The following is a 12,675-nucleotide window of genomic DNA, read 5'->3' as shown; positions in this document are numbered from 1 at the left end:
CTTAAGTGATGATTGAGAGGGATACATTTTGTATAGGTCTATACCATTGTTTTTTAGGAAATTCTTGCATATTATACCTTTAAGCTTGTGTTAACCACAGACCTTATTTCAAGCATCTAACCAAATACCCATAAAAAAACAACAACACCGATTTCGAGACTAGGGAACTGGTAGTGCAAAAATGCTGACTCATTTCTGGGGTTTAGGACTCTTTCCTGCAGCACTCTACTGAGGGTGTGGCCACTTTGAGTGAGCTAGTTTAAAATTAATTGAGTATCTCACTAATATCTGTCAGTGAAGTGTTGTTAGGCCTGTGAGTGGAAGAGTGCAGCAGGCATGGACTGAGAATGTCATTTTACAGCAATGACTCCATGTTAATCTATTTAGAGAAGTTTCTTGGAACTTTAAGAAGAGTTGGTGTGACGGGGACAGACAAGGGAATGGGAGGAGAAACATCACTGAGCAGTAAAGGCCTGAAGGACAAGTAGGAGAAGAAGGAAAAACAGGCTGATGTGGAGAAATGACGCAGAGAGGGAAGACCATTTAATAATAATAACCAATATTTACATTTTAAGTCATATATATCATATTTAGCTTAGATATATGTTGGGCAATGTTATTTATGTGGTTTGTGTTGGCCAGTAAGTAACAAGAGTTTGCAGTGCTGTGTCATCATTACCTAGTTTGTCTAACTTAGAGCATCAATTGGATTTTATAATTCTCAAATGTCCTGATCTGTTGATACCAACCAAAGTTGTTTATGTTATGTTATCATGTTAAACACAGTTACCCTCGGCAGATATATTGTTATCAGATCCTTTAAACTCCCAAATAGCAATATCAGTATAAAAAATGAAAACAGAACAGCATTGGTCAATGTACATATTGGTCAGCCTATAATCAGCCTATAATGCCTCACGTTACTTGGTTAGGTTTAGGCAACAAAACTAATTGGTTAAGTTTACGCAAAAACACTATTTGGTAAGGTTTAGGCAACAACACTACTAGGTGAGGTTTAGGCAACAAATCTACTTGGTAAGGTTTAGGCAACAAAACTACTTGGTTAGGTTTAGGAGATACGACTACTCGGTTAGGCTTAGGCAACACATCTACTTGATTAAGTTTAAACAACAAAACTACTCGGTTAGCTATAGACAACAAATCTACTTGGTAAGGTTTAGGCAACAAATCACTGGGTTAGGTTTAGGCAACAAAACTACTCGGTTAGGTTTAGGCAACAAAACTACTTGGTTAGGTTTAGGCAACAAAACTACTCTGTAAGGTTTAGGCAACAGATCTACTAGATTAGGTTTAGGCAACAAAACTACTTGGTTAGGTTTAGGCAACAACACTTCTTGGTAAGGTTTAGGCAAAAAAACTACCTGATTAGGTTAAGGCAAAAAATCTACTTTGTAAGGTTTAGGCAACACAACTACTTGGTTAGGTTTAGGCAATAGATCTACTCGATTAGGTTTAGGCAACAAAACTACTTGGTTAGGTTTAGGCAAAAAAAATCTACTTGGTAAGGTTTAGGCAAAAACACTACTTGGCAAGGTTTAGGCAACAAAACTACTTGGTAAGGTTTAGGCAACAAATCTACTCGGTAAGGTTTAGGCAACAGATCTACAAGATTAGGTTTAGGCAACAAAACTACTTGGTTAGGTTTAGGCAACAACACTACTTGGTAAGGTTTAGGCAGCAAATCTACTTAGTAAGGCTTAGGCAACAAAACTACTTGGTAAGGCTTAGGCAACAAAACTACTTGGTTAGGTTTAGGCAACAAAACTACTTGGTTAGGTTTAGGCAACAAATCTACTTGGTTAGGTTTAGGCAATAGATCTACTCGATTAGGTTTAGGCAACAAAACTACTTGGTTAGGTTTAGGCAAAAAAAATCTACTTGGTAAGGTTTAGGCAAAAACACTACTTGGCAAGGTTTAGGCAACAAAACTACTTGGTAAGGTTTAGGCAACAAATCTACTCGGTAAGGTTTAGGCAACAGATCTACAAGATTAGGTTTAGGCAACAAAACTACTTGGTTAGGTTTAGGCAACAACACTACTTGGTAAGGTTTAGGCAGCAAATCTACTTAGTAAGGCTTAGGCAACAAAACTACTTGGTAAGGCTTAGGCAACAAAACTACTTGGTTAGGTTTAGGCAACAAAACTACTTGGTTAGGTTTAGGCAACAAATCTACTTGGTAAATTTGAGGCAACAAATCTACTTGGTAAGGTTTAGGCAACAAAACTGCTTGGTTAGGTTTAGGGAACAAACGTACTTGGTTAGGTTTAGGAGATACGACTACTCGGTTAGGCTTAGGCAACACATCTACTTGGTTAAGTTTAAACAACAAAACTACTTGGTTAGCTTTAGACAACAAATCTACTTGGTAAGGTTTAGGCAACAAATCACTGGGTTAGGTTTAGGCAACAAAACTACTCGGTTAGGTTTAGGCAACAAAACTACTCTGTAAGGTTTAGGCAACAGATCTACTAGATTAGGTTTAGGCAACAAAACTACTTGGTTAGGTTTAGGCAACAACACTTCTTGGTAAGGTTTAGGCAAAAAAAACTACCTGATTAGGTTAAGGCAAAAAATCTACTTTGTAAGGTTTAGGCAACAAAACTACTTGGTTAGGTTTAGGCAATAGATCTACTCGATTAGGTTTAGGCAACAAAACTACTTGGTTAGGTTTAGGCAAAAAAAATCTACTTGGTAAGGTTAAGGCAAAAACACTACTTGGCAAGGTTTAGGCAACAAAACTACTTGGTAAGGTTTAGGCAACAAATCTACTCGGTAAGGTTTAGGCAACAGATCTACAAGATTAGGTTTAGGCAACAAAACTACTTGGTTAGGTTTAGGCAACAACACTACTTGGTCAGGTTTAGGCAGCAAATCTACTTAGTAAGGCTTAGGCAACAAAACTACTTGGTAAGGCTTAGGCAACAAAACTACTTGGTTAGGTTTAGGCAACAAAACTACTTGGTTAGGTTTAGGCAACAAATCTACTTGGTAAGGTTGAGGCAACAAATCTACTTGGTAAGGTTTAGGCAACAAAACTGCTTGGTTAGGTTTAGGGAACAAACGTACTTGGTTAGGTTTAGGAGATACAACTACTCGGTTAGGCTTAGGCAACACATCTACTTGGTTAAGTTTAAACAACAAAACTACTCGGTTAGCTTTAGACAACAAATCTACTTGGTAAGGTTTAGGCAACAAAACTACTTGGTTAGGTTTAGGCAACAAAACTACTCGGTTAGGTTTAGGCAACAAAACTACTTGGTTAGGTTTAGGCAACAAAACTACTCTGTAAGGTTTAGGCAACAGATCTACTTGGTAAGGTTTAGGCAACAAATCACTGGGTTAGGTTTAGGCAACAAAACTACTCGGTTAGGTTTAGGCAACAAAACTACTTGGTAAGGTTTAGGCAACAGATCTACAAGATTAGGTTTAGGCAACAAAACTACTTGGTTAGGTTTAGGCAACAACACTACTTGGTAAGGTTTAGGCAGCAAATCTACTTAGTAAGGCTTAGACAACAAAACTACTTGGTAAGGCTTAGGCAACAAAACTACTTGGTTAGGTTTAGGTAACAAAAGTACTTGGTTAGGTTTAGGCAACAAATCTACTTGGTAAGGTTGAGGCAACAAATCTACTTGGTGAGGTTTAGGCAACAAAACTGCTTGGTTAGGTTTAGGGAACAAACGTACTTGGTTAGGTTTAGGCAACAACACTACTTGGTTAGCTTTTGCAGGGTTATAAGGTTGGGTCAAAGTATAGCATGTCAAAAAGAAGTCATAAAATAACTTAAAATGTCATTGTTAGAATGTCGCAAAAAAAGTAATACTATAGTATAGTGTAGTGTAAAAATAAAGTCATGGTATAATATGTCGGGGGATAAAATTATGGTGACATTTTTTAAAAAATTGTAGTATAACGTTGGAAAAAGTCATATTACAGTATGTCGAAAAAAGTCATAGTATAGTATGTTTAAAAAAATGTCGTAGTATAGCATGTCGAAAAGTCACTGTATGATATGTTGAAAATAGTCATAGCATAATATCTGAAAAAAATTCATAGTTTAGTTTTTCACAAAAAAGTCATAGTATATTATGTCGAAAAAATCATAGTAAAAAGTTACAGTTATAGTATATCGCAAAAACTTCATATTACAATATGTCAAAAAAAGTCACTGTATAATATGTTGAAAAAAGTCATAGTATGGTATGTCACAAAAAAAGCCTCTTAGCATAGTATGTCGGAAAAAAAGTCATAGTATAGTGTATCAAGAAAAGTCGGAGTACAGTTTGTCGAAAAAAAAGTCATACTATGTGGAAAAAAAAGTCATAGTATAGTATATTAAAAAAAGTATTTATAGTTTGCCAAATAAAAATGTCATTATAGTATGTGGAAAAGAGTAATAGTTCAGTATGTTGAAAAAGTCATAGTATAATATGTCGGAAAAAGTCACAGTAGAGTATGTCGGACAAAAAAGTCATAATACAGTACGTTGAAAAAAGAGTCAAAGTACAGTATGTAGGAAAAAAGTCATGGTATACTATGTCGGAAAAGTCATAGTATAGTATGTTGAAAAAAGCGTCGTAGTATAGTATGTCAAAAAAAAGCAGGGTTAATATTTTGTCGAAAAACTTTATAAAAAAGTCATAATATAGTACCTTGAAAAAAGTCAAAGTATAGTATGTTAAAAAAGTCATAGTTTAATATGACCACAAAAAGTGAATGTAGTATGTCGAAAAAAAAGTCATAGTATAGTATGTTAAAAAACGTCATAGTATAGTATGTTGGAAAAAATGTCATAGTATAGTATGACGAAAAAAAGTCATAATGTAGTATGTCAAAAAATAGCCCAAAAAAGTCATAGTATTGTATGTCAGTAAAAAATGTCACAGTATAGTATATTAAAAAAAGTCACAGTATAGCATGTCAAAAAAAGTCATAAAATGTCATAGTATGCTTTGTCAAAAAAAGTAATAGTGTACTATGTCAAAAAGAGTCATTAAAGTCGGTATAAAATGTTGAAAAAAAGTCATAGTATAGCATGTCGAAAAAAGTATCATAAAAAGTCATAGTAGGTAAAGTGTGTCGAAAAAAATGTCATAGTATACTATGTTGGAAAAAATGTCACAGTAAAGAATGACGGGAAAAAAGTAATAATACAGTATGTTGAAAAAAGAGTCAAAGTACAGTATGTTGGAAAAAAGTTATAGTTTAGTATGTTGAAAAAAGTCATAGTATAGTATGTTGAAAAAAGTCATACTGTACTATGTCGAAAAAAGTCATAGTATAGTATGTTGAAAAAAACATCGTAGTATAGCATGCCGGAAAAAAAAAACTATATCGTATAATATGTCGAAAAAAAGTAGGGTTAATACTTTTGAAAAAAGTCATAGTATAGTATGTCGGGAAAAAAGTCATAGTATAGTATGTTGAGTAAATAATCATAGTATAGCATGTCGAAAAAATAGTAGTAAAAAGTCATAGTATAGTATGTCAAAAAATGTCATATTATAGTATGTTGAAAAAAACGTTGAAGTATATCAGGTCGAAAAAAAAACTTTATTATAATATGTCGAAAAAAAGTAGGGTTAGTATTTTGAAAAAAGTCACAGTATAGTGAGTCGAAAAACATTATAAAAAAGTCATTATATAGTATGTCGAAAGAAGTCAACGTATAATATGTCGAAAAAAAGTCATAGTATAGCATGTCGAAAAAAAGGCATAGTATAGTATGAAAAAAACGTCAGAGTATAGTATTAAAAAAACTTCATAGTTTAGTATGTCGAAAAAAACGTCATAGTGTAGTATGTCAGAAAAAAATGTCGCTAAAAATGATGCTAATTGTGCTATAAGCTACAAGCCCTAAGCTTGCACTCTTTTTGTTCTTAAAACTCAATACTTATACAGTACACTTGATTCATGTAGTTTAAATCTACTCTGTAATTAAAACTACTAAGGTATGATACAATTGTTTCTATTATGGGACTGATCTCTTTCATTTCTCTAAATTCATACTGTGGTCGGATCACTGCATTACTTGGGGAATATGCTATTTTTTCCTCTCTGATTTCAAATATACTGTAACATATGTTAGTTATTTTTAGTCAATGATTAATATACATGTAATCAGCTGGAATGTAAACGGGCTGAATGGTCAAATTAAGCGCACGGCCTGTTTAGACTTCCTGCGTAGATTACGAGTGGATGTTGCCTTTATACAGGAATCTCATTTAAGAACGGCAGATGTTCGTCGTTTTTCGAATAAACACTACTATGTGGCTGCATCTGCATCGGTAGATACCAAAACCAGGGGCTCATTAGTAGTACTGAAACGTAATCTCTCAATTAATGTAATAGGACAATTTGGTAGTGAGGACGGTAGGATTTCTTATATCAAGACTAGTGTATCTGGGCGTAAATTCGCTTTTATTTCTGTTTACGCTCCATCCCAATATGAACCAGAGTTTTTTCCAAATTTAAAAGCAATCTTACTACATCTTCAGGATTTCTCACTTGTTATTGGTGCAGACATGAATTCTTTTGTATTTGTATGTATTTGATTTTCAGAACTTCATGTCAGCACTTAATCTAACAGACTTATATCGAACGATCAATCCTACATTTAAACAATATACTTTTTACTCAGCAAGACATCAAAGTTTCTCTAGAATAGATTATATACTAGCTTCACCTGCATCTTTCTCTGAAATACATAGTGTTGTAATCAAGCCCTGCTCTCTATCAGATCACAGTATTGTCTCAGTGCAGTTCACACTCCTGGGCACGCCTCCCAGGGCATCACGATGGTGCTTTAATGTCTTGCTTCTCAAAAATGAAGAATTTTGTGTCTCTCTTAGGGAAAAACTAAATACCTTTATAGGTTTTAATGTAGGCTCAGTAGACGACCCTAGATTCTTATGGGATGCCATAAAGGGCTGTATTAGGGACTCCTCAATTGCGTTCTCCTCTCACCTTCATAAAAGTAAACTTAGCAAGATAGCTGAACTGGAGAATCTTCTCGCTCAGCTTGAAGCTCAACAACAAGTTACACATTCAGAGGTGTTACAGGGGAGTATAGTGGTGACAAGAGCTGAACTCAACTCTTTGTTGAGACGTAGAGCAGAGTTTTTGATGCACAGGACCAGAAGAACATATTATTTTAATGGAGCCAGACCAAGCCATCTTTTAGCTTTAAGATTGAAAAAACATGAAAAATATTCAAATATTACGGCCATTAAAACACCTCACCGTACTTTGATTGACCCTCGGGATATCAACACTGAATTTAAGAACTTTTATTCCACCCTTTATAAATCCGAAATCTCACTTGATACAAGTACATGTACAGGTTTTTTTCAAGGACTCAATCTGCCTTCTGTATCTGACAATGACAACGAAGTGCTCAATACCCCCATTTCCCTAGAAGAGGTAAGGATGGCTTTGAGTAATATGAAGAAAGGCAAATCCCCAGGTTTGGACGGAATTCCACCGGAACTATATCTTACTTTTTGGGACAAACTAGGTCCACTGCTATTGGATATGATTAATACAGCAATTGGCAAGGGTAAATTTAACATAAGTGCCAACACAGCCATAATCACAGTGCTTCCCAAACCAAATAAAGATTTGACTCAATGCGGTAACTTCAGACCCCTCTCCCTTCTGAATGGAGATATTAAATTATATGCTAAAGTACTTGCAACCCGATTAGAGGTACATCTTACGAAACTGATCCACAATGATCAAACTGGTTTTATTAAAACTCGTCATGCATCTGATAATGTACGCCGTCTGTTGCACATTATCCATGCAGCAGGTAGTATTGACTCTCCCTGTTCGGTCCTATCGTTGGATGCTGAGAAAGCGTTTGATAGGCTAGAATGGGACTATCTTTGGGCTACTTTAGATAAATTTGGACTAGGTACACAATTCATTAACATGATCAAAGTTTTATATGCAAATCCTTCGGCAATGGTCATCACTGGCAATACTTGCTCCGCTCAGTTTCCAATTTCTAGGGGAACTCGCCAGGGCTGCCCCCTTTCGCCGCTACTATTCGCTCTGTCCCTTGAACCCTTGAACCGCATAAAATCAGACAACATCCATTAGTACATCCCATCACTTTTTGTAACACTGATCACCGGATATCATTGTATGCTGATGATATCCTTCTTTACTTAGGTAACACAGGTCTTTCTTTACCACATTTGCTTTCCACTTTCGATTCGTTCAGCTTGCTATCGGGATATAAAATCAATTGGACAAAATCAGCATTGATGCATTTAAATTCAGTTATTTCTCAAACTCCCATGCCCTCCCATATACCAATAGTTAAGTGTTTCAGATATCTTGGTGTTGATATTTTCCCCTCTATATCTTCCATTGCACTACGAAACTTTCAAAATATATACAATTGCTTAGAGAAGGATTTCGAACGCTGGGCAAATCTCCCAAATTCACTCCAAGCCCGAATAGCAATAGTTAAAATGGATGTACTCCCTCGTGTTCATTTTTATTCTTCTATGATACCTCTTGCTCCTCCTATTGGGTTTTGGGAAAAACTTCACACGTCAATCTCCAAATTCATATGGAAAGGAAAGAGGCCTCGTTTAAAATTCACAACTCTCCAACGAGACAAGACACAGGGAGGGATGGGTCTACCAAACTTTAAGGTGTACTTCTGGTCCTTTGTGTTACGTCCTCTCTCTACATGGCTCAACCCTAGTTCTTCAGCCTCTTGGAGACCAATTGAGGAAAATTTATCGTCGCCTCATAGACTACAAGACCTAGTGTATTCCAACATACCATTGAAAAAAGCCAAATTACGTTTAGGCCCTATAATTTAATTTCTACTTGTAACCTACAGTACTGTAATGAAGCAGACGCATGCAGATCTTAAAGGGCACAATCACTCACCAATTTTCAATAATTTCTCCCTTCTTTCTGGCAACATACCTTTCTCATTTCCACAATGGAAGACCAGGGGAGTAAATATATTAAAGGACCTGTATGGTGATAATGGCTTACGAGCCTTTAACGATTTACGCGCTGAATATGATCTCCCGGGCTCATCGTTTTTTTTCTATTTGCAGTTGAGGTCAGCCATGCGGACATATGGTGTACCATGGGGATTAACGCTCCCTACACACCCTCTTCATAAAATATTGGCTTCAGTGGGATTAACACGAGGGATGGTTTCTAAACTTTACACATTTATTTCTGTACCATGTAAACATTTATCAGTAGAAGCTGCATGGCGTAGGGACTTAACCGATATAAATGACGAAGAGGTGTCCTGGGACACGGTGTGGAAAAATTTGTGTGGTACATCTAAAAATCCAGATCATCAATTAATACACTATAAATTTGCCCACAGGATGTACCTCACCCCTAGAAAGCGTCACTCTATGAAGATCATTACATCTCCAAATTGCGATCTGTGTCCATCTGGTGCTCTGGGTTCATTCTTGCATATGTACTGGAAATGCCATGATGTGTCTCAATTCTGGAAGCAAATATCTCTCACCTTAAGCGACATTCTTGAAGTTAGGATTCCACTCTCACCTATTTTATTTTTATTAACTGATGACTCCTCTTTAAATCTGTCTTTGCAACAGAAACGTATTTTATGGGCTGGTCTTACTGCAGCCAAGAAAATGCTGGCCTTAAGATGGCAACCACCGCACTCCTTGACTAGACAACAGTGGACTAACTCGATGTTAGAAATTATCTTGATGGAGGGGTCCGTGGCCCGAATGCACGGGGCCAGCTGTAAGACCCTCAGAGCGTGGGATGCAGCTTACAATCTAGTTAAAGATAAGACATAGCATGACCGACAGTAACTTTGTTTTTTTTTTGTTTTGGGGGAAAGAGATCAGGGGTGGGGGGTATTTACGGGTCGCCTTGGGAACGGAGGGGGGGCATAGGGTTGTGCATTAGACCTGGAATGATGGTTTTGTATATGTACCTGTGTATGGGGTAAGGGGGGTGTATAAAAGGGATAAAATGAATGATATGTAACATATTTCTCTATACCTTTTCAATAAAAAAGAATTGATCACAAAAAAAAGAAAAAAAATGTCACAGTAAAGTATGACGAAAAAAAGTCATAGTATAGTTTGTCAAAAAAAGTCATAAAATGTCATAGTATAGCATGTCGAAAAAAAAGTCAAAGTATAGTTTGTCAAAAAAACAGTCATAAAATGTCATAGTATAGCATGTCGAAAAAAAGTCATAGTATAGCATGTCAAAAAAAAAATCATAGTACATTATGTAGAAAAAAAGTCATAGTATAGTATGCAAAAAAACGTCATAGTATAGTATGAAGAACATTTTTTACAGTAAAGCATGACGACAAAAAGTCATGATGTATTATGTAAAAAAATAGCCCAAAAAAGTCATAGTATTGTATGACAGGAAAAAAATGTCACAATGTAGCATTTTGGGAAAAATGTCACAGTATAGCATTTTGAAAAAAAGTCATAGTATAGTATATAAAAAAAAGTCATAGTATAGCATATAAAAAAAGTCATAGTATAGTATATTAAAAAAAAGTCATAGTATGGTATGTCAAAAAGTCATAGTATAGTATATTAAAAAAAAGTCATAGTATGGTATGTCAAAAAAGTCATAGTGTACTATGTCAAAAAAGAGTCATTAAAAAGTCGGTATAAAATGTTGAAAAAAGTCATAGTATAGCAGGTCGAAAAAAGAGTCATAAAAAAGTCATAGTAGGTATAGGGTTCGACAAAAAGTCATAGCACATTATGTCAAAAAAAGTCATAGTATACTATGTTGGAAAAAAATGTCTCAGTAAAGCATGATGAAAAAAAGTCATAATACAGCATGTCTAAAAAAAGTAATATTATAGTATGTTAAAAAAAAAGTCATTATGCTGTCCTCACTCAAAATTGTTGCAGGCAACGTGTTTCTCAGCACCACTTCCTGTTATTCTTTGTTTACAATGACCTCACTTCGTCTTCATAACAGCTATTTGCAGACGCCACTAGGTGGTGCCAAAGGACATAAAAGGAAACACAACACACTGGTTCCAATACAGTCATAGTATAATATATATTAAAAAAAGTCATAGTATAGCATGTCAAAAAAATGCGGATCGTGGCTCCACGGTCATATCTGGTGGAGGTCGAAGGCTCCCTCTATCGTAGCAATCATGTAGATCTGTGTGGGGCTGAGCCAATGCCATCACAAAATCCGAGGGTTGGTTCAGAGGGGCCTCCATCTGAAGGTAATAGCCAGAGTGAGATGGCGGAGGGTGAGTGGACATGCATGTTCTCCCCTCAACCTGCTCCCAGCAGGCGCTACAGCAGCCTGCATGCCTCTGAACCACCACAGACGTTGGACACACCCGCTGTCTCATCTTCACCTCATTCCCCTGCTCTGTCTCGTTATGACCGTCAGATACGGCCTCCCAGCAGACTGAACCTGTAAGCTAAAGCTACATGGGCTGTTTACTATAAAGCCTGTGTAGCCGGAAAAAACAAATGTTTCTAATGTTCAGTTGTTTTGAAAATGTTTCTTACCGAGGATTTATCCTAGTTCAGTAAGAAAAAGGGAGGAGCATAAGAAGAGCTGAGTTATTTAATTGTATTATAAAATATGATTTTCTGTTGTGGTAATATAAAATTAATTTATGGTGCTGTTATGCTAGACCACCCCGTTAATACAGGTGCGTGCGGGAGTATAGCCTAAAAAGTTTTTGACCACAGTGAAAATGTTTTTGAAAGGCTAAACGCCAACAATGGATTGAAGCAGAATATTGTTGCTAGATATAAACATGTTGTGAATTTTGGAAAATGATTACATCTATCTTTTATCAATAAATGTTGACTTTTGGCCTGAGGACTGAGCCGATGAACGTTTTTCCCTCCTAGTGCCGCTGTTGCTGCTGGTTTCCTCAGTAGCTGCTGGGATCCTGCTGGTCTTGGTGGTGGTCTTGGTGCTGGTCTGTCTGGTCTGCAAGAGAAGACGACGAGCCCAGCAGCCCGGAGCCCTCGTCCAAACTCAATGTCGGTGCTCACCAGGACACAGTACATTACATGAAAAGACTAACTGTTGCCTTTAGCTTTCCATTTTTTCATAATACATTTTCATCCAACGTTTGTGTCTGAATGCTTGTAAAGATTTTTTCTGATTTGAAACATTTTACACTGATGCTTGTGTTTCAGTGGCTGTCACAGTCAGGAACGATTACGTAGATGACACGAATGACGACGCGGAGGATGACTACGGTAACGTTAATCCAGTGGACATCGTGAAGAAACTCAAAGAGGAAGCAGGGAGAGTGGAAGAAGAGGAGAGTGATGATTACGAGCAGCCAGAGAGTGACGAAGATCATGATTATGAGGAAGTGGGCCATGCACATGTCTGTTTCAGAGCAGAGGAAGACAGAAAAGAAGAAGAAGAAGAAGAAGAAGAAGAAGAAACAACCAGTGATGATGAAGATGACTATGAAAATGTAACCCAGCCAGATGTTGGTGAACAAATTGTGGACATTAATGGAGAACATGATATTTATCAAAACTTTTGAGGTGTCCAATGGTCAACAGTGGATAAAACACTGATTTTTCAGCCTGTTCGCACAGGAGTATTAATGCCATGATAATACGCAAGGTGTTTAGCGTGCAATAACAACGCC

General features: G+C 36.6%; 1 protein-coding gene across 1 annotated transcript in view; it reads left to right on the top strand.

Annotated features, from left to right (window-relative positions):
- The window catches only part of LOC119501238, a 14,050-nt gene extending 1,375 nt beyond the window's left edge, over positions 1-12,675 (top strand). The window contains exons 3-4 of the mRNA XM_037791475.1: positions 11,912-12,046; positions 12,206-12,675. Coding sequence (XP_037647403.1) covers positions 11,912-12,046; positions 12,206-12,567 — 497 coding nt within the window. The 3' untranslated portion in view covers positions 12,568-12,675. The remainder of the gene's footprint in view (positions 1-11,911; positions 12,047-12,205) is intronic.

The sequence above is a fragment of the Sebastes umbrosus genome, chromosome 14 (assembly GCF_015220745.1).
Source record: "Sebastes umbrosus isolate fSebUmb1 chromosome 14, fSebUmb1.pri, whole genome shotgun sequence".
In the NCBI taxonomy this organism is placed as follows: domain Eukaryota; kingdom Metazoa; phylum Chordata; class Actinopteri; order Perciformes; family Sebastidae; genus Sebastes; species Sebastes umbrosus.
This window is presented reverse-complemented; position numbering and strand designations above follow the sequence as displayed.